At 42.5% G+C, this 23137-nt stretch overlaps 1 protein-coding gene across 1 annotated transcript in view; it reads left to right on the top strand.

Annotated features, from left to right (window-relative positions):
* The window catches only part of TMEM132D (transmembrane protein 132D), a 182248-nt gene extending 160035 nt beyond the window's left edge, over positions 1-22213 (top strand). The window contains exons 5-8 of the mRNA XM_034068653.1: positions 13550-13755; positions 14812-15085; positions 16757-16948; positions 19445-22213. Of these exons, the coding sequence (XP_033924544.1) occupies positions 13550-13755; positions 14812-15085; positions 16757-16948; positions 19445-20617 (1845 nt within the window). The 3' untranslated portion in view covers positions 20618-22213. The remainder of the gene's footprint in view (positions 1-13549; positions 13756-14811; positions 15086-16756; positions 16949-19444) is intronic.
* The last annotated feature ends 924 nt before the right edge of the window (positions 22214-23137 follow it).

Raw genomic sequence — 23137 nt, 5'->3', positions numbered from 1 at the left:
TTGCTAAAAGCAAGTGTATCACGCAGTGCCCCCCTAGCCATGCCAGTCTGCGGCAACTCATGCAAATATGGTCACAGTCTGACCTCCATGGGTCACAGCTTAGTAGTGTGAGGGGTGATGAGCTCATGGCCCTGTGCCATTCTGCAGTTCAGGAAACAAGAAAGAGATGGTTGTATTAGTGAGTCAAGTGAGGACAGAAATCCCCTCATTGCTCAGCACCTCAGCCCACTGCTCCAGTTGGGAAGGAGGCTCCCATTCCAATACAAACTTTGCAGTCACTTTGACAGCAAGTGCTGTTTGGAAAACATTCCCTGGCATTTTGGCCGGTCCGTGTTTCTTGATGCCAGCATTCATCTGCCATTTGTTTATTATGGCTGCTGCTCTGCTGTTGGGGCGCAGTCCTGCTTAGATATATGCTTCTCTGCAAGTGATTTTTGGCTTAAAAAGGCTTAGGTCTCTGAGAAATTTTTCATGCTTTGCTATTTCGTTATTTTCTCCAGTCACTACAAGATGCTGGCCAACTTTCCAGAGCCTGGCATGCATGCGTGAGTGTATGTGTATTGCAAGAGATTTCTCCTTTTTCGTCTAAGTGGTAATGGTGGATGTCTGAATACTTGCCAGAGGAACAGAACTAGGCTTTGCCTGTACAAACTCAGTATCAGAAAGAGAATTTGATCTTTAAGACTCTTTCAAGTCATCCTCTTACCAAGATTGAAACCTCTTTGTTCCTGTAGCTCTAAAACCTGCCATTACTAAACACATGTAATCTCCTTTTACCTGCGTTGGAGTGAATGAAATGCAGTGCCCTCGCTCAGGATGGTGTCTAAGTTACACAAGTAATTTCAGAAGCAATGGGTCATTGTTCTATTAAGTACTAGCTGAGACATGGCTAAACAGAAGGAGTTGCCTGCAGATCTGTGCTTGTGGGACACTGAAGTCTGAGAGCACTGAAGAGTTCAAATTCCTCTCCTTTCATCTTGGTATTCTCACTGCAGGGTCTTTTCGTGCACTTCTGTGTGGCTCTCACCTCCTTCAAGTCTGCGGAGGTCTGGTCTCATACATGGCTTAGGTCAGATCAGTTCTCAGTGGTGTCCCTAATTAAAATGTATGTATAACCCGTAACTCTTTTGGAAAGAAATTAGAAGAGCAGGACACTTCTTGTGTGAGGGCAGAAGTCCTGGCCCTTTTATGGCACAGTGAAAGCTTACCAGAGTCAGAGAAAAGTCTGAGGTTTGGATGAAATCCTTGGGCAGAAATTTTGCATCCTCAATGCTCCAAACACTAAGATTGTCCTATGAAATAGAAAAGTGCTGTTGTCTCCACTTGATAGATGGTAAATGACTCTTCTAAAGACCGGATCCTTGCCCATGCAAATCCAATTTGTTGCTGGAGGGGTAGAGACATGACATGCCTGCAATGTCTATGGCATGCCATGGCCTGTGGCACAGAGATGCCCAAGCTAGCGAGTCTACCCAGTGCTGTACTCTGTGGAGCAAGATACAAAGCTAAATTGTGGCCACAGCACTGTGCATACATATCTATTGCTTTTAGTGCTCAGCTGGTTAGATATGTTGTAAATCTCTATAGATCTCCCAGCTTGAGGACTGGCATGCCCATAGTGCAGGTGCACCTTGCACATGTGAAATTGGTAGAGGAACCAACATAACCAGGTCTTCCCAGTCCTTCCTTCTCCTGCTGTCCTTCCTTTATGGCTGTTTTTGCCAAGAACACAGGCCAAACTTTTTACAATCCATTTGCAAATGTCAAAGTGTCATTTCCGAGCCTTCCGTAACCACCTGTCGCTGCACAACGAGCTGCGTAATTAGAACTGACAATCCCTGCCTAGAGAGTTCTTGGAAACTGGAAAAATGACAATGTTGTCAAAAGAAGAAAAAAGCAGTGTTTCCAGCCTGCAGTGCAGTGATGGAGATGGAAGATGAGTGGATCCACGGAGGCAGAGAATGTATCAGCCCAGTGCCTTTTGCTAACTAGTTTAGAAGTCAAAAATGGTCTATAAAGATTTACATTTCTCTTATAGCCTTAAAGAAAATGTATTTTAAGCTGGCTTCTTTATGTCTCTTCTCTTTGCTGGACCAAACTAGCAGCAAAGCTGCTAGCAAGTTTTGTAGCAGTCATGCTTAAAACCACAGTAAGGGTGGTAGCTTCATTTTGCTTCAGTTGATTGGAAAGAACTTCTATGTTTTATTCATTTTCTAGTTTTTTAGTAGTTTTCAAAAAATTATGAAAATCCTGTAAAAGAGGATCTTATTTTTTCTAACAGAGAGAAGTACATTTAATTGGAGTCAGTGTTAGATCATGCCGTTTTCTCAATTCTGAGTAACAGATACAAATCTCAGAATAAGATATGAATGTTTTGTAGGTGATAAGTGACTTTCAATGGTCTTTAGTGCTCAGATTTGGGAACTGAGCTGGGGACCTCCTGATTTAGGAGTGCAGTCTGAACCAGGGAAGCTGAAGCACAGAGCTTGCCCAGCCATGGGATCTTACACTGTGCAGCAGAGCATGCGGAGGAGCTGCAGTACACACTACTGGGCACATCATGCATACTTCACTCCCATCCCACCTACACCCTCAAAAGCAGTGTATATGTAATAATCATTTGAATTTGCTGGTGAAGGAGAGCTCTCCTTTGCTCTTGTACAATATATCAAAAATGACCTGGTAAGAATAGATGAGAAATGACTGGAAATGTGTTTCAGGGTAATGAAGAGAAAACCAGGAGTTCTTTAGAAAGACAGGCTTGTTAACATAATTGTAATGTATGTGATGGAGGTGCCAAAAAAAGAAAATTCAACATAGCCAATGGAAATACTGTATTAAGCAAATATTGCAGAGATTCAGGTAGTCCAATCCTTACATCTGCTTATGTGATGATCCTGCAAGGGTATCACCCCAAAAGATAAAAGGTACCACAGCTGCTGAGCCACAAGAAGATGCCAAGAGGGTGGCAGCAATGTGTGTGCCAATAACAAAAGTGTGGAGCTCTCACAGGTAGTGGGGTCAGGGAACTCCTCACTACCAAAGCAGAGTCTGCCCTGGTCTGGAGTAACAGGGCACTGTGACTGGAGAGCCCAGGATCTTGGGAATTGTTTCTGGGCTGGGTCACACATGTACTGGAAGAATTTAGGCATGTGTTTGATCTCTGTGTGATTCAGCTCTCTATCTCAAACAATAAACAGAAGTCTGATTCCCTGCCTTGGTTAGATTTTTAAGAGCTATATGAAGGGAACATCACTGGGTAGAAGGGGTCTCATCTCTGACTGTGGAATGTTGCTGCAGTATGCTGGATTTGGCGATTATCAAAAGGGAGTCATCTCCACATTGCTGAAACCGTGCCTCACTGAGGAGTAACCTGGTGGATGCCAGAGAGAATTACACACATACCTTCTGTGATCAGCATATGAGGGAATAAAACACCTGGTAAATTCATCCAAATATAGGTTTGTTGCTTAATATAGGACAAAGCAGTGTAAAATCAGTATTATGGTAGCCAATATAAATATTTTTGACAATTTGTGAATGAGATTTGATGACTTCAGCTGAATTGCAGGTGGGATCACTTAGGGAACAGAAAGGAGTTGGCAGGGATTCTAGTTTCCTGTAGACAGGGGGAGTATAGGGTATCCTAGATATGACAATTAGATGTTTTGCACACCTAGTTTTACTGTCACGGTAATTATAGACAAAATCAAAGTTACTGACTGCAGGTTAATGCTGCTGGTTCTTTCGTTTCACAGTCTGGGTCTGACATCAGTGTTCTGATTCTGAAGTGTTCCAGCATGCTGGGAATGCTGGGGAACAGTGGGACTGCTTCATGGTGGGACTGCCAACATTCCCTTGCCAGTCCTTTTTGCATGTGGGAAGATTGAGCACCTCCTGAGGTCCTTCAGCTGCCCTGGGAGAATACAGGAATTCCATCAAGTACCTTGCCTTCCTGTGTGTTCAGTCAGGTTTGTGGTGCACACAGTTCTGTCTGTTTTCCTCCCAGCTGCTCCCAAAGGTGCAGGTCTGGCATACAGTATGGGCAGCCCTTGGAACAGGCTGTTTCAAGCTGTGTGCTCAATTACCTTTCTCCAGCATTGCTTCACTGACTGGTTCTGACAAATAAGGAAGACTGACCATCCCCTTCGCAGCATGGTTACAGTGTTTAGTCTGTCTGATTTGTCACCTTATTGATCTGCTCTGCTTCACTTGGAAGTTAGGTATTTATTACCCACAAACAAGCAGCCTGTGTGTCTCCTTTCTTTTCCTGAGTGTGAGGCAGAGTTGTTCTATTGTCGTTGCTCCTCTTTAAGCTTTCCTGGCAAGAGGGGAGAAATGCCATTCATAGTTTAGTAATAAAAAGCTTGGGGTACTGGATGTATTCATCATTCTTCTCCCTCTTTGCTTGGATGCCTGCAGTGAGTGATACAGGGAGTGTTATGGAGTGCATGTGGTTTTCTGATCAAGAGAGAAACAGGGAGATGTAGCTTCATTAGCATCGGCAAGAAAGTGTTGACACATTCATTACAAACAATTGTGGCTTCTAAAATCTAAAGCACAAGGTGGTGGGTTGAGTCCAGCAGCTTGCTGGTTGGTTGTCAGACTACTTGCCTATCTAAAGCTCTCCTGTATGACAGTGCTGACATTCCCATGTGCCACTGACTTAGAGGCACAGACACCAAAACCATCTCTCATTCTTTTACTTATCCTGTGCTGGCAGGAACACCAGTTGCTGAACATCAATAGCAGCAGGTGGACAGGAAGTCAACACCTTCCTTTTCCAGCTGGAAAGCAGGAATTGCAGCCTAACCAACAGCAAAGGAGGGATGGTCATAGCAGCAAAATGAGTGGAGAACTGCAGGGGTGAATGGAGCCATTTGATTTCTCTTTGCATCGCCTGCTTGCCAGGGACACAACTTCACCCTTAACCCCACGTCCCACAGAACTGTATTTTGCCTTTGGTGTGCCTGTGATCAAGTGCTGGTGCGGGTGGAAAAAGTGAAGGATTGTCCTCTAACTACAGACAAATTCCAAGCAAGAGAAAGATGCACTTGTGTAACCCCAGCACCTGAGCTCACTCTTGTTCCCTTTAGATTAAGCTTTGCAAAATCCCTGTAAAACAAGGGGATAGTATCCTCATTTTACAAATACATCAAAGGGAGATTAAAGCCCAGATTCTTAAAGAGATTTAACCACCAAACTCCCCTTGAGTTTAGTGGGAGATAACACTTCAATATCCTTGAGAATATGTCTCAATAAATTACACACAGTCATCTAGTAAGTGTGTGATGGAGTTGGGAATTAATCCCAGGCTTTGAGAAAGCCTGTTCCATGCCTTTACTTTCCTGTCTGCAGATGAGAATAGCACTATTCATTGCGCTAAAGGTACTCCAGGTTTCATATGATTGGATTTTAATTGAGCAGAGTTTCATTGTGAAGGTTTTGTTTTGATTTGTGGCCCCAGTTGATTATGGCTTATTGGGGAAAATTTGGCACAATATATTCAGTCAGATTTGTAGCTCTGTAAAACAGCTTCATGAAATTATGCTGATTTCCCAGGAATTTAGTCTCTGACAGAAAAGGGAAGAAAAGGATGCTAGCAGGTTCCTGTTGTGTCAAAAAAAGATCTTATTTTGACATTTCCAAAAGGAAGTGTTTTGATTTTTCATTTTAAAATAACATTTTTTTCTTGATGTTATGGTATCTTTACGTAGTTTTAATCATTTGAAATTGAAATGAAAACTCATTTTGTGACCCAGAAATGAAACCAAATGTAGGTGTCTTGAAAGCCTTCATGAAATGAAGTATTCATCCTCCTCCTCTCCTCCCTGTCCCATAGGAGAGTCCCATGTGCTCTGGGAGCATGTCATCCCACGTGGCTCCTGGCTGTCCTATGCATCGTGGCAGACTGGGGACAAGGATGAAATGAAACTCTTTCCAGACAGCAGTTATTCGCTAGGCAGGTACTTAGGCATGGTGTGTAAGGGGGTTTAATGGTGTGTCTGCAAATGACTGCGGGGCAACTGCTCTTCTCTTACTACATCCTTGACAAATGTATGGATTCTGTGCAGATCCACTGCATAGAGATAAATTTAACTGTTCTTACTGTGGAAATGAGTGCAAAAGCTATATGGAAGGGAAAAATCCACCAAAATCTCACTCACCAAATCTCGGTCTAAAAACCCAAAAGGTGATTCCTGAGGAGAAACTTTCAATGAGGGGATTTCTCAGTTGGTAACACCAACACACTGCAAACATTGTGTCAGATCCATAACTTCACAAAGTAAGTATTTAACTTGCAGCTAGAATTAAATGTTTGCCCAGAATTGTAAGTCCTTTTGAAACGTGCCATTACATATTGCACTCAGGTGCATTTTGCTGAGGGTAATATATTGATGTTTGCCATAAAGCTATAGAACAAACCAAAGAATTTAATATAAATTAATTTGTATCACAGTTCTCTTAATCAGTATCCACTATGATGTGCTTCAGGTGGGTAAGTGCAGTAAAAAAACATTTTTCACTTGCACAGGTCTCTGCTAATATCTATTTATTGCTGAACTTCCTCTGGAGCAGTGCTAGGTGTGTTTCCATGATGACACTATGGAGATGCCTAACAGGAGATAAGCTCTTAAGACCCTTAGAAACTAAGGGAGATGTTTGTCTCTGGGTCAAAAAGCAGATACAGATGTGGATCACAGCATTTTTTGGTGTCATGCTGCATTAGGAAAAACACTGCAGGAAAGTGTGGATGCTTTGAAGATGGGGACTTTCAAACCTGAGAGCACCCTCTGTTTTTTCTGACTCTATAGAGTTCAGGTGTGTCACTTCTCACATCCTCTAAAGGAGGCACAACCTTTCTGCACAGAGCAGAGAACCAGTATAAAGGGAGGAGGCAAAACCTTTCCGCAGAGCAGAGAACCAGTGTAAAGGGATGATGAGGTATAAAGCCTTGTGAATGCAGCTCGTTGTTTAGCAATTATTTTGGCAGATACTTCAGTACTTACAGTCAAAATTCAAAATATTTACAATTAAGAAGACCTTATGCAGTGTACATTGCCCTGCATGAGGAAAGCTGTCAAGGTGATGCTAGATTTACTCTCTGGAATCCAGTCATTAGGGTTCAAGACAAGTCATTCCCCTTTCAGCAGCTGTGGAGCAGCCTGGCTTGAGATGTTCAGCAGGGTGAACATACAAGTCACTGACTGAGGAATGGGAAGAGCATTCCTAAACCTGTTGTGATACCCATTTGCCTTTACTGTTTCTTCCTGGGGGGAAAATTACAAATCTTCTTTTTTTCTCTGCAACACAGGAGGTGCTTTAATTGTTCCTCAAGAGCAGCTGTTCAGTGGTTGTTCCTATTCCAACAGCATCCAGGGTAGTTAACAGCTCTGCTGCTGTCATCAGGTCTGAGGACAGATATTTCTCAAACTGGAGGTACTCAGAGAATCCGAGGTCACTTTTTGGAACATATAGTGGGCTTAGGGCTGATTGACTCCCTGCGTTGCTTCTTTGTTATATTACAGTAATTTATCTCTGCCTTGCATCATTTCAGGCTGGATTCAGTTATCACAGTAACAAATCTCACTCCAACACTGCGGGTTAAGTGCAGGTGATTAAAGGTGACTCCGCCTCCCCCGAGTCATTTATAAGTAACTTATAGAGCTAATAATGGCCTCATCCTTTTGTACCTTGGTACACAGCTTGTGTTCTGGAGTCTTTTATAGCTCAAATGAGCTGGTTTTGCTTATTTATTTCCCTCCTCATTCAATTTTAATGGTTATAAGAGACTCCCCCATTCTTCTTCTGACAGCAGTGATTTAGGCAGGGCTCATTAACATAACTTACGTTACTAAATATCACCATTTATGCTGGTAGACCAAGGAAAATGTGTTCAGTGCTAAATCAGAGGAAATCCCATGAGCTTGCCAAGGTGGCAGGGCTTTGTTTGAAGCGTATAATATAAAAGAAGAATGCTTGTATGGGGGAAGGATCACTTACAGAACATGCACAGGGGACCAGAGTCCCAGAGTGTTTTTGAAGTACATATTTTACATAGAAATATTAGACACTTTCCTAATAGGCCACACTTGAAATGCCGAAACCAGAACTGCTCTAGGTGCATCTTATTTTCAAAGACCTATTAGCTATGACTTTGTAAGAGTTCTACAGAATTACTGCAGCAGAAAAGCAGTTTCCTGTGAGGGTTTTACCATTATCCTATGGGAATTTAATGATGATAATTTGGTGTGAAAAGACTATTAAAGCTATTTCTGAGAGCTAACAGTGGAATACTGGGTAACTCTTCTGGGAGTTACGATGTACCCTCCCTCCCATTAGATCTTTGGATTCTATTCAGCCCAGAGCTAACATGGGTTTATGGGACCAAAGGAATAGTCAGCCACACAGATTCATATCTACCATATATAGCCTCTGCAAAAGGGTAATGGGAAAAGCAGTAAAATCCTTTTAGGAAAGGGATGGGAATAATGTTCACTGGAGAACTGGATGCCAGGAGGTAAGTGTGATATGGATTGTGTGTGATTTATGAGGGTCTTTATTGCTTTTTTCCTAGGCTGGCTGAAATCCTGCTAATACAGGACTTCAAAGCATTTAGCGTTTTGTTCCACAGATAGTCTAGCAAATGGTGAAATAAAATAAGAGGAATCAATAAAAAACAATTTCTTTTGCTTGTGATCACACCTGAAGAACGTACAGAATGTGGGATGCTTTAAAGGACAGAGCTGACTTCTTTTCAAATAACACAAACAGGCTTTAAAAGTAAACATTAAAAAGTTTTATTATAAAATAGTATTTTATTGTTTAAAAAGTTTTATATTATAAAAATATGACTTGGAGCAGCAATGCCCCTCTTCTTTTCCAGTCAGTATTTCCCAAGGAAACAATCCTGTGTTAAAATGACACAGCCGCATCATTTTCACAGTTGCAAAGTGATCAGCTGAGTTTTGGGCTCAGTTGTGGGGTACCCCATGTAGAAAGTTGCTGAAGGAATTTACAGTGAGGATTTTGTGGAAGGAGGCAGCAGTGACTTAACTCTATTCCCACTTCTGACAGTAGGACTAAGGGTTTGAATTAAATGCAATGCTGAGCTCACTTGAAATACTCCACTTTGCACATTGTATAGCAGTGATGATTGAACTCAACACCCAGTTTGCCAGAAACCACGTGTTCGGTACAGATATGGTGCACTTAGAAATCTAATTCCTAATTCTGTGCTGTGCTGGCAGCAAGGAATGGGCCTCTGCCCTCTGCTGCCCTGGTCCAGGGAGATGAGATACGTGTATGTGACTCAGAGAAAGCTGTCTGAGCTCTTCACCGAAAAAGAGGTGGAGCTGCAGGAGCCAAACGAAACCCAAAGTACTTTTATAACCTACCAAGTTCATGCCCCAAAAAAGCCATTGAAATCCCAGTTCCCTCAAGAGATAAAAGTCCCCTGTATTGAGAGGATTTCTGGAGCATCTTGTGAGCACTAAGTACAGCTTCCCTTAATTAATGTCAGCTCAGCATGGTTGTGTGAAAAGCTCCAGTGACAGAAAGCCCAGAAAGGCTTCAGCAAGGGAGCACAGCACCAGAAGGGCTTAATGGCATTATAATGCCTTTGAATTATAGTGGTCACAACACAGAGAGGTATATCCCAGCACTACATTAGCAGTAAATGAAAATCTACTCTTTTGCTCTTGAACCCTTGTCACCTTCACTGAAAACTGAGTTGCCATCCCTGAGATACCAATACTCAAAGGCAGGAGGAAAGGAAAAGGAGATACAGGTGGGATTGCTGGAGTTTGGAAAGAAAACAAGTTGTTTTTCCCCACAAATTGCCCACCTTGCTCCAGCCCTTTGTAGTTCCCCTCTTGCATTTTATAATGTGTTTAATAGTTCTCTGAAACCTGTCACTGTGGAGACCAAGCTTTTGCAACCCCATAATTCCCTTAATAGCTCACTGTCGGGGAGCTGTTGTTGATTTAGTACAGGCCCTTTCTTTGGCTCGCACACGCATCCAAGGGTATGTGCAGTGGCTCCATTCATGCGTTTAATAAAGTTGAACCGCAGCCATTGCTGTTGTGTGTGGTGAGTCGTGGAAAGCGAGGACTGGAGAGCAGAGAGGAGGGCTGGTACTTAAAGGCTGTTTATGAGAACCAACACTAAAGAAAAGGAGCTGTTTGACATAGCAAGGAATTGAAATCCATTACAGGCTGAAAAGGAGACACGGGCTCAGAAAAGGCAGTGACAGCAGAAGCTTCTCTGTGCTGCCCCCATCACCATTAACATGGAGAAGGTGTGAGAAGAGGAGCTCATCACTCTCTCCACCTGTGTCAGCCCTGAGGACTGCCCAGCTGCTGAGCTGCGATGGATGGTCTGTGCTCATGTGCAGATCTGTCCTGCGGAGGCTCAGCTGAGTCCCACCAAACTCATTTCACTAAATATTCACTCATTTCCAACAAACAGCTTAGAAAACTCAAAGGAGATGGACAAACTTAGTTTTTAGTCTTTCTCTTGTGATGAAAGATAGATTGTTCAGATGTGTCTGTAGTAACACAGACATGGCTGATCTGCCTTTCTATTGATGACCTGTTTCTGAATGTTCTGGCCTGATTTACAAGAATGTACTGTACTCTGCACCATGTTTTGCTGTTCCTCTGTTAGGACTGCATGCAAACTGCAGTGAACAGTGATGCTTATTCATTCAAATAGTGAAGAGCTGGCTGGGAACCGAATGAGCTCATAGTTGTTGCCATCTCCCCTTACAGAAAGGAAAACAGTAGAAATGGGTATCCCAAGTGTAGTCATTCTTTTTGTGACCATCAGTTTGTTTTATAAATCATAATCCTGAAAGCACAAGGTCATGGTATTTATTGAATCATTCATATAGTAGGTTTTCAGGGACGGATTCTTTTTTTAACTCTCTTTTTCTGTAGTATACCCTGATAAAATTGGAACTGAGATCTGTTTGCCTGCCAAATATTCTTTCTCTTGCTATTGCTTGAGCTTTAATGAATTTAAAATCTGAGAGTCTGATTCCCATCTCTTGCTAGCATAATACAGCAATTACCTCTGTTAGATGGGAGAGTCTCAGCCTTTTTCCAGTCCCTATGTGCTTCTCTTCACACACACACAGTCTAATAAAAACGACAGCCAAATTCCCCCTGTGTTATCTGTGGATGCTTTAAAAGCCACTGCTCAGTGCAGAGCAGAGACATGCAGGGGAGGCTGAAGGGGTCTGCTTGGGAGAGGGCTCCCAGGGCTCAGCCCTCTTCTCTGCAGTGTTTGGAAACATCCCCCAACTGTGGTTTTCATACTGCAAAACAGTTTACCTGTTACCTCAGATCACTAGGAAATGCTTTCAGTCCTAGGTTCATCACCCATGGAAGACATTTAATTGCCTGATGTGTTAACCAGCTAATATTCAAGAATATGAGGTTTGCTAGCTGGAAGCAGAGGTGATGAGGAAGTCACACTGAAAGCAATTACCTAGCCTCATGCACCACTAAAGTTAATGCCTGTCTTCAGGCCATTCACTTGTAGGTATGGTGCAGCTTGCAGAGCACAGAGACAGGTGAAGGACCTCGGGGCAATCAGCTCCCAGTCAAAATGTTTTCCTCAGGGCCACTTTGCCTCCAGGTTTGATCTGTTGCCTCTCATGTGGAAATCAGCACTTTGAGGCTCTGCCCGGTTTTAATTCTCACTGGCATCCCAGTGAAACAAGGGAGGTAGGAAGCAGTAGACAGGGGTTATTAGTGCATTGGAGAGTTGTCTGGTCTGAGGAGAACACGTAAAACACAAAAAGGTAACAGGGATAAATGCAGTGCCAGCAAGGAACAGACAATTTTCACTTACCAAAGTACCCCATGGTGGGGGAGAAGGGGAAAATGTACCAGGTACTGCCTGAAGGTCTTCTGACTTCCTGCTCATCAGACAGACTGTTAGACCTTGCAGGTGGGAAGTATGATGTAGTTCTCACCCTGAAAAGACTACACTTAAATTAGTGTGCCTTCTGCAAGGATGCATGAATAACGTCTGCTCTCATGCTGCTGCCCAGACATGCTGCTCCCAGAAGGGAAATGTGCTTATGCCTTATGCTTATGGAGCTTCTCATGGAGTTTTGCAGAGTTTCTTCTTCCTCAGCTCAGGCCAGTTTGGATTAACACTATGATGAAGCAGATATTAGAGCAGTGCCACAGGCCCCAGCTGGAGCAGGATTTGTCTGTCCTCAGCTGCCTGCTGTGAGGTCCTTTCCCTGCATTGCACAGCCACATGCTCTGAGGCTTTTTTGAAGCAACTAGGTTTTATTTCTGTGTAATACAATGAGACTGGATCCTCACAGGAGCTGTTCAGAGCTAATGTAAAATATGCTGAACGTGAGAAAATCCCCAAAACCATAATTCTGCCTGTGAATAAATTCCTTACCTTCCTGCTGAAACCAATGGCTACTCTAAGATATTGACCTTAAAACACCCATTACTTGCAAGAGAGACATTGCAAGAGTCACAATAACCTTTTTTGGAACATAACCTGTGCCCAGACAAGCAAGGAAGGAAATGGATTTGCAGTGGATCTGTCTGTAAGGGGGGTTGTTGTTGTTTAAAGATAATAATATTAGGAATGCGAATTATCATACGAAAGCTGGTGATATTTAAATATGATTTAAATTCATTTAGTATTCAAACAGAAAAGGAGAAAATGGCATTAAATTCTGATGGGGATGAGACTATGCATTCTGGAGTTAGAAGTATTAAATACATTTACAGAATGGAATAGAAGATCTGGATGGTAATAGATTATGAAAAGAGTTCAGACTTTTAATAGATCATTCCTTCAGATCATCAGCACGGTAAAGTGGTAGTTAATAAATTATTAGATGTGTACATTTACTCATATATTTTAACCAGCTGTAATGAACAGGTCCTGTCAGCTCACCTAGGTACTTGCAATAGCTGCTAAATTGCTTGAGTGAGATTTAGTAACTCTTGGCAATATTGATGTCCAAAACTGCAGGTAATAAATAAAATGACATCAGGAGCAGCTTGAGCAGAACATTGTGTAAGACTTGTGTCAGGCTTGCAGCTGAGGTGGTGTTTGGCATCAGTGAACACCACTGGGCATCAGTGAGTTCTTCCCTGTGACTGGTTTCTGGTTGATGTGACCAGCCCATGCCCTGGCGCATATAATGGGACTCCTGAAGAACCTTTTGTCCTGATTTGGGTTTGACTAGAAAAACCCATTCCCTACTCGGTTTTGTATACGGGCAGTTACCTTTTCCTCCTCATGGGTATGTGGTATTCTTTGGGCTGCACACTAGAAAATGTTTATAGCAGAAAAAGCCTGCCTTTTAAAATCATGCCAGATTATACAGGTTGTTAAGGGGTCATGCCAGTCACCTTTTTTGTTTTTTCTAGATGTCCTCTGAACTTGGAACTACTTTAAAGCTATATCCTTTTGCTTTCTCCCAGTCACTTTCCCAGCATGTGATGTACTTTATAATTTGTGAAGAGACTCACTAATTTCTTGTTCTTTCTCCTTTCTTCAGGTTTCTGACAGATGTGACTATGTCTTTGTCAATGGGAAGGAAATGAAAGGCAAAGTGAATGTCATAGTTAATTTCACTTACCAGCATCTGAGTGCCCCTTTAGAAATGACAGTCTGGGTTCCTCGTCTCCCGCTGCAGATAGAGGTCTCCGACACAGAACTAAATCAGATCAAGGGGTGGAGAGTCCCTATCATCTCTAATAAGAGGTAGGTTTCATTAGAGGATGTTCATTCTGGGATGTGCACGTGCCAAAATCCTGTCAGGGCCAGCGGATCTGAACATGCTTATTTGGCATTAATGCAATTCCAGTGTAAATTTGAAGGTCAAGCAGACATTTATTCAATAGGCTCCTGCAGTAGACTTACGAGGGAAATAAAGATGCAGGTTGCATGATCCTACATTGGAAATCAGTTTCCTTGTGTAGTGCTAGTGATTAGGATGGGAAGAGCCAGTTGGTCAAGTTAGGCAGGATTTGCCATCAGGCAGCAGGAAGACATCAACAAGGACCAGCTCTGGCAAGGCTGGTCATTCTGCAGCCTGGTTCACAGGTCCTGCCATTTACTTTATTCATTGTCAATGATCACAAGTAGTACATACTTGTTTCACATCACTGTAAGGTCCAGTGGCACTGATCAGTGTCTTGGAGTCAGGACACTGGTAACTAGAGTTTTAAAGATTCTGTTCATGCCCTCAGGTTTGTGAATGACAAGGCAGAGGATGGACGTAGGCAGATCTAGATTGTTTATGTCTGTTGTCAGTATTATTAAGAACAAATTGATAAAGTGGGTACTTGCTATTCCCACCTACCTATGAAGACATCATTTAGTACCAGGATTCTGTTAATATCACAGCAAAGAGATGGGGATCTCGATGGAGACATGATTTCAACCTGAATGGCACACAGGAAGAGGAGATTCCCATGGCAACACAAAGATGTTTATGAAAAGATCCAGAAAGAAAAAAAGTGGAAGGTCCTGAAAGGACTTAACATGGAAAATACTGAGAGATATTTGGAGAGGACAGTATGGTACTAGAGTTAGCAGGCCAGTGGGTGATTTCAGCAGCTGTTTTGGAGATCTAGGCAGCCTACAGGTCTCAGTTATGAACAAGGAAAATAGGATTAAAGTGGGGGAACCTGGCTGACTTCAGCTGCACTGAAGGAAGCAACTTCAGCAATGCAACCGAAGGGGGCAAAGACCCCTTGCTGAGGCAACTCCTAGCACCAGTTTCAACTTAGTTTTTCATTTGTGGTGTCCTACCAGACCAGCCAGGGACAGCGATGACGAAGAAGAGGATGAACGCAAGGGAAGAGGCTGTGCTCTTCAGTACCAGCATGCAATGGTGCGAGTCCTCACACAGTTTGTAGCTGAAGCCTCAGACCCTGGTGGCCAGCTGAACTGTTTACTGGGTTCTGACTGGCAGATTGACATTACCGACCTGGTGAGTGACTTCATGCAGGTGGAGGAGCCAAGAATCGCTAAGCTGCAGGACGGACAGGTTTTGATTGGGCAGGAGCTTGGAATGACAACGATTCAGGTAGGGAAAATTACTTACTTATCCCTTTTCCTCTGTTAACCCACCACTGTGGGAGCTAAGGTGTACAGCAGCTTCTTGCATTAGCAACAGAATGGAGCAGAATTGCAGCAAGGACTGGGACACAAAGAGATGTGGTTTTTTTATCTTGTGCCCCAAAGTAATGTAGATTGAAGTTCTGGTTAATTTTGTCTAAGGGTGTTTCTGAACCTGGAGCTATCACACAGGCTATCACAGTGCAGCTGATGAAACAGCTCAGTCTTCTCAAAGCCTACATTGACAGAGCAAAGGGAAAATAAAAAATAACTAGTGCTGGTTGAGGATCTGAGACTGGAATATAAATCCCCTCAGATCAGATCCCTGCACACCTGGCAAGCTCAAGGCATGTGTTACAGAATATATATTTCAGAATATGCACAAAGCAATAATAATCATTTGCACTTCTAGAATGATGTTCAGAACACTGACTGAGAGTGACAACTATGTTATATTCTCCAGGGGTGCAGATTTAGTTTCAGCAGTTTCAGCCAATATGGCTAAGACTATTGCCTGTGAGTACCACTATATATGTGGCTGTACCTTAGTGTCCCCACTCTGGAGTAACTCACTCTAGAATAACATATGGGTGTTATGTCTGAAGTAACACCCATAGTGAGATACTATGGTGCACAGTAACTCACCTATGCATCACCTCATTGGCAGCTTTTCACATGCTGTGGAAAGAAATAGCAGCCTAGAAAAGGGAGTTCCAGAAGAGAAGGAAAAAATAAGAGGGATTAATTAAAAATAAGAGAGAGGTTACGAATTAGAAAGGGTGTTAACAGGCACTAGAACAGGGTAAAAAATCTAACTGTCCAAGCATGCTCCTCATCTCCGGCTGTCAGACCAGCGAACAACCACCGCACTGTCAGTCATGGAGGTGGTCAGGCCTGGAGAAGTGGGATCCAAATTCTTGACTTTCTGCAAAATCTGTTAAGATTTTGTGAATGACTTTCTAAAGCTGTGGGACCTCAGTGCTCCAGGAGATGCACATAAAGCTGGGGAAAGTCTGAGGGAAAACACCCTGAAAGGCAGTTACGTTCAAAGGCTTCTTGTAAACTGCTTCAAATATGTGTGGTACCTTGTATGGATCATCAAATTCAGCTTGCTTCCTAATGGGCACCTTTGGATGTCAGGTATCAGTGCACTGACCTCCCTGCACGTTTTTTTAACCAAAACAAGTTTTCTCTGTCAGTTTTGATTGCAATACCGTGAGTGCTTATTGTAGCAATAGATTAGCCTTTATTTCTATAGGATAGAAATAAATGTCATTTATTCAATGGATTTTATATAAATCTGCAGATTGCATTATATATATGCTACCTAAACCTACAATCACTTATAAAATAATTGCATTTCATATAAAGATTACATTTACAAATAGTTAATACATCTGAAGCACATGTGGTTAGCATATTGCAGAGGCAAATGGAATAGCTGATTACAATTAAGCTGGTAAAAGCTGTTATAAGCACCCTATTATTGCAGAAGAGTTACAGAATGTGACTAGTCATTTTTTAATCATATTTTAATAATGTCTGTCTGCTAAGAGTAATTCTAAGAGCAACTCTGTGTAGATGGTTTGCTTGGTGCCTATGCAAAATGGCTGTTGCTAACTTTGATTCTTCTTTGCAGATACTGTCCCCCCTTTCAGATGCTATCTTGGCTGAGAAAACAGTGACAGTTCTGGATGAGAAGGTGACAATAACTGACCTGGGAGTGCAGCTGGTGACTGGATTGTCACTTTCTCTGCAGCTCAGTCCAGGAAGCAATAAGGCTATCTTTGCTACTGCAGTAGCACAAGAGCTGCTCCAGTCTCCAAAGCAGGTACTATTGCCCACATGTACTGTATTGTGGGAGGACACCACCCTGATTCAATATATCTGACATTAAAAGCTGATGGAATCAAGCAGATTTTTACTAATACTGTGCTAATAAAACATTTTTCTTATGGGCACTTTTTATTTAAAGCCACCAGGTGCCCTTAGAGAAAAACAAAGAACTCAGAAAAATGGCACTATGTCTGAAAAACCCCAGTCAACAAACAGGCATCCCCCATCTGTCATGGCTGCATCCTATAAATAACACATGAAACTCAATGGTGTGTCATAATTAAGCAACAGCAGTCTCCTTACACACACCCCCTTTCTGTCCCATCCAACATCTACTAGATCATACGACATACAGGCAGCTAAGTTGACAAGTTCAGCTTCCCACCACAGGTATCAAAATCAATCCTTTAAGCCCATCTTTAAATGAGGAAGTGTAATGCCTTATGGCTAACTCCATTAGTTGCTTTCTGTGAGCATTTCAAGAAGTTGGGAAACATCCCTTTCATTCCAACCCTAGAATATGAATCAGCATCATTGACTCATTTCCTGATTTGTGATTTCATAAACTGATTTTTTTCCCCATGTTATTCTTAATTCCTGTACTAGGGAGCCAACTGCCACCAAGGGGTTTTGGACTTTGAAATGTCCCCATCAGTCCCTGCTTGATATTTGTCTTTGTGCTTCTGTCTACATTTGAAATTTTAACTTTTTTTCCAACCCAAATCCATCAGTCTCAGATATTCATCAAGGATGCACTGGGCTCTTAACACTTAAACATGTTCTGAGCTTTAAAGGTAAATGATCGTGACATGCACGTTTGAAATCTGGCCAACTGTTGAGATGCTTTAATTCATCATAGGGTCTTATCCTTGGGAAGCAGGGTGAGAAATAATGCAGAGCTGCTGTCTTTATAGGGTGATAAAAATCAGGCTCCTATAGTCTTCCAGGGAGTTAAAAAATCAATGCCAGGCTGCTCGAAAAAAGATGAGTGAGCTAATCCATTGCTGACATGAGGGAGTTAAACAAAATACCTTGAAATCAGCTCAAAAGCTGGGGTTGATGGCATTTAGTCCCAGTAAGCTGCCCAGCACTGACATTTCAGTTCCCAGAAATGGAGTGTAGATGAATCCCTCTTTGGATGCTGGGGTACATTCAGAGCAGCATTGGATCAGAATTACACCAGCGAGGAAGATGTGCTCCTTACACCCTTAAGGGATGACTTAATTTTGAAAGGCATCTGATTCATTCCATTGCTTAATAAATGATTTTCCAAGCACAGTCCCTATAACCAAAGCAAAGCAAAATTATTAAATGATTATGCAGGTTTAAGCAACACAGTGGGAGGATGAAAGTTGATGACACAAATTCTCTGCGGCCTTCAAGAAACATCCAAAGATTAATAAACACAAAGCTGGGATTTATAACAGTGTCAGCAAAGTCTTAGGGCCCTGTCCTGAAATAGAGACAGAAGCAAATCTCCCATTGAAGCATGGGGAGCTTTGTAGCTCTAAGGATTTCAGAATCAGGCCAATAGATTATGCACAATACAATCTCAAAAGACTGGGGGCTTATTCTCCATGATCTGAACAGGTGAATGACGATGTGCTAGAAACAATTTAAAAGACAATGCTATATATTTGTTCTCTGTATGCATGTCAATTTTGAATGGCCATTTCTATGGCCACTTGAGAGTCCGTATGGGACCTGATTTTCAGAAATGGGTGAGCACTTGTTTTCTGAGATCTAAGGATACTTTAAAATGTTTCAAGTTAGCAACCAAAAGTCAAGGTTCCCAGGGATGCTGCACCATTACACATGTGCAATAGGTAATTAGTACTCAGGTTTGACCCACTTAGACGCAGTAAGCCTCCACGCACTCTGAAATACACAGCCTGCATTGCTGTGACACGAGATTAAACCTCATTATTGTATTGCTTTTAATTGTTAACAAGTGTGAAAATCACCCTGGCTATTTCCTAAAGATTAGTTTCCTCTGCTTGTACAAAAGGCTTATTTAATTTGAGAAACAAAAATCAAGAACTGCAGGTATGGAGCCATGCATAGACCTGCTTGCTATATGAGGTATTTTTTAACATGTGTTATGCGTAATAAGAGGAGACTTTGTATTTTAAGCAGTTTAGAAATAATGTAATTTTTTTTCATTTAAATATACAATAGTAAATGATCTCAGTCACTGGTAATGCTTTCTGACATGCAATTTATTATGGTGCTGAATTAGATTCTTCAGAGCCCAGGGGATATAGCTCCTTTAAGCACCTTTGGGGAAACAAATCTTATTATCAGTGAGTGTTTTAGCCTAGCATTTCTCTTCACATCTTGGCAAGATATTAATTTTACTGCTCTCCCTTTTTCTTCTTTTCTGGTTATAAGTGGTATATGGCTCTTGAGAGGAGGAGGGAATAGACCCGGGCAGAACGTATTTCCCTCAATGTTTATTCTGCGTATGCATGTATTGTTTTATATATTATAGGAAGCAGCCATCAGCTGCTGGATCCAGTTCAGTGATGGATCTGTCATGCCCCTGGATATTTATGACTCCAAAGACTTCTCCTTGTCAGCTACATCTCTGGATGAGAAGGTGGTTTCCGTTCACCATGACCCCAAATTCAAGTGGCCTGTGATTGCTGCTGAGACAGAAGGCCAGGGGACACTGGTGAAGGTAGAGATGGTGATCAGTGAATCATGCCAGAAATCCAAAAGAAAGAGCATCCTAGCTGTTGGAAGTGGGAGCATTAAAGTCAAGTTTGGGCAGAGTGATGCCAACCCCAACATCAGTGACAGTAAACACAGAGGTGCTGGTGTCCACCTAGAAAATCATGCCAGTGACCGGCGTCAGAAAACTACTTCTCAGGAGCGAGATGGCCAGTATTACAGCTCCTCAATGGGCCATGAGCAAGGCAAAGGAACCACCACTCAAAGGTCTATTTTAAGTAAAAAAGAAGACAGAGAAAGCCTCCTGGATGATGACAGCCATCTGCAGAACATCCCAATAGACTTCACGAGCTTCCCTGCGCAGGTGGATTTGCCAAGAAGCAATGGAGACTTGGAAGAGAATGACCTAATCCAGACACCTAGGGGTCTCAGTGACCTGGAGATAGGGATGTATGCTCTCCTGGGAGTCTTTTGCCTGGCAATTCTGGTTTTCCTTATCAATTGTGTCACTTTTGCTTTGAAGTACAGAAACAAACAAGTTCCCTTTGAAGAGCAAGAAGGCATGAGCCACTCTCATGACTGGGTTGGGCTGAGCAACAGGACAGAACTTCTGGAGAACCACATAAATTTCTCATCCCAACAAGATGAACGTATCACAGCCATTGACAGAGGAGTGGACTATGAAGAGAGCAAATATCTCCTCAACACAAATGCCACCAAAAATATTAATGGACAGTCTTTCAGGTCTACTGAGTCCACATTCACTGAAGGGAAAGAACAGAAAAGTGAACCAACTACTTCTCCTACCTCTAAGAGGAAACGGGTTAAATTCACCACCTTTACCACCATCTCCTCTGATGATGGGTGTCCAACTGTCAACTCAATCTTGATGAACAGTGAGGATGACATTAAATGGGTCTGCCAGGATATGGACCTGGGGGAGTGCAAAGAACTCAAAAACTATATGGAGAGATTACATGAAAATGTGTAATGAGACACAAAAGACTCTTTTTGTTTGGTTTGTTTTTCACTCACCTTCTGCCTTTAATTTTGGGTAGTGGGGCAAAATGTTGTATTGATAACACAAACCAGCTGGTGGATAATATCCCAATGGAGCCCCAAGAAGCCACCCAAAAGCAACTGGGAGAGCAGAGATCTTGGACAGCTTGTAGAATGCAAGCCTTCTCTGTGCTCAGACATGGAAGGGAGAGATGTGTGAGGGTTTTTGATGCATGGTAACATGAAAAAACAAAACCTTAGCAAAATAATACGGTCTCATTCTCTGAGCTTTCCCAGGAAATCAATAAATATAACAAACTCCAGTTCACACAGGTCTGCTGTTCAATATTGCAAGCTTTGGTTAAAAGCAAAAAATTGGTCTCAGAATAAATAGATCCACACAGAGAGCGTGTCAGCCAAGCCACATGCAGAGAATGGCCATTCATGAACATAAATTCAAAGCTGACAAAAAACCAACAGTGTGAGCAGAGCAGCTCCCAGAAAAGTCAGGGTTTTCCAAAGAATCTGGAGGGGGGAAAAGGAGTAACTGGGCTGTTTACAAACCAGCATGTTTGCCTCCCAAGCACTGAGAAGGGATACACATATACAGTTAAAACTGAAACTCTCTTTTTAAGTAGATGCCAAGGTAATGAACTTTGCCAGCCAATTTTCAGTATTTCTTAATTTGTAAAATAGAAGCTGTTATCTATACTCAGACTATCGCTCATACAAAGGAAGGTCTGTTTTGGAAAGTTTGAGAGAACAAGCTATTTTTAGAAGCCCACTTTATTTGATTGTCCTATTTCAAATTTGTATTCCCAGCCATTTCCCTAGAGCACTCCCCATCTGTTATCCTGAGGGCACTTACTACCATCAGTCAACTTTGGAAGCACGTGGTTTCCTCCTTCCCTTCCATGCACACTTGCTTCTTCACAATGTGCTCTTGCCAAGCACAGACATCTTGGTACCACGCTGGTACTTGCTTTACAGGCTGTCATGTACCAAAGTTGGCCACTGTCTTGAGTAAGTGTAGCTTGTGCTGAACTTGGACACCAACAGCAATTGCCTCGTTGTCCATCCCCTTCCCTGGGAGAGGTCGGGTTGTTCTGTTCCCTCTGTTCATGCTTCTTTAGACCCCTGCTCAGCACATTTAGAGAGCACTGGAAGGTCACAGAGGAGTGCTGCACATTCAACACTGAAGCCTGAACAGCTAAACTTGGTAGATAACATTTGTTTCTCCCAGAGGTGATGATTATCTTTTGCTTTCCTCTGATAAGGATGTACATATGGTGGGATTTCAGTGATTACTCTTTGAATCCAATGTGCCCTCCAGCCCTAAAACCATGACATTTTGTGAGGTCCAAAAGCAGTCTCCAGTGACCACTAGCAAAGTGCCAAAGCACTAACTAAAATGAAGTTTCCCTTTATTTTCAATAGTGAGCCCTTGCCCTCCTTTTATTATTAAGTCTCCTGTCATTGAATCTAGGTTGCTCAGTTTAATACGCACCCACCCTCCCACAAACACTTAGATTGAATCCCTCTATATATAGAATGTACTGTAGATTGTAAGAATGTAATATATATATATTTATAAACATGCCAACTGTGAATAAAATTTGCATTTTAGTGGCTTCATTTTTTTTCCTATTCTGAACATCTCTTTCTTTTCACTGTCAGAACATTTACCCTGAAAGAGACTGGCAACAGCATGGAGACTTGTCCTTTGATGAACGGGTCAATTAAGGTTCATGGCACAATCTAGTCACAGTGTTGCAGTGCAGTGTTGGAGGGAGAAGGTGTAACTTGAACAACACCTTGTGCTACAAATGTGTTCGCACTGAGTCACCCTTCCAAGATTTGAAACTATTTGCAAATAAATCCACATGCATATTTGTAGCCTGAAAGCCTGATATGTGAGTTTCTGGTTTTGGTGCTGTTGGGAAGATCCACATTTGGCTAAATGCCTTCGATGACAAATTTAATAGAGTAAGTTGGTATAAATAGTGCAAATGTGCCCAAAAGTTTGGAGCTCAGTACTTGCATGTCAGATGGTCTTTCAGCACCTCTCGCCAAAGCCTGGATTACTCAGTGCTATGCAAGCTCAAGGACAAAGTGCGGCAGTGAGGACAGCACAGTGCAGGGCCCACCCTAGCTCTGGATGAGCTCTCAGGTGAGGGAAGCAGCCTTAGTGCTGTAGCAAAGCCCTGCAGCCTCCCAGCAGGTTCAGCAGTATTCCAGCCCATTTGCCTCCAATTCCAGAGCTATTTTGGGTGCTTTTTACACATCACTACATTGTGTCCACAGAGACTTCCCCTAAGCAATGTGGAGGTCAGGGTAGAAGTGGCCAAATCTCAGCTGGCAGTCTGATGCGTGCATGCAAGCAAGGTTGTCTTGCAGAAGCATCACTGCATGGCCAATCTTTCTCCTTTGGAAAGAGCAGGTACAAGCCACACTGGGAGCAGGCTGTCAGAATTGCTTTACCAATGAGCTGCTATGGTAAATCCAGATTTCT

The sequence above is a fragment of the Melopsittacus undulatus genome, chromosome 12 (assembly GCF_012275295.1).
Source record: "Melopsittacus undulatus isolate bMelUnd1 chromosome 12, bMelUnd1.mat.Z, whole genome shotgun sequence".
Classification (NCBI taxonomy): Eukaryota; Metazoa; Chordata; class Aves; order Psittaciformes; family Psittaculidae; genus Melopsittacus; species Melopsittacus undulatus.
Note: the sequence above shows the minus strand (reverse complement) of the source record. Positions and strands in the feature narration are given on the sequence as shown.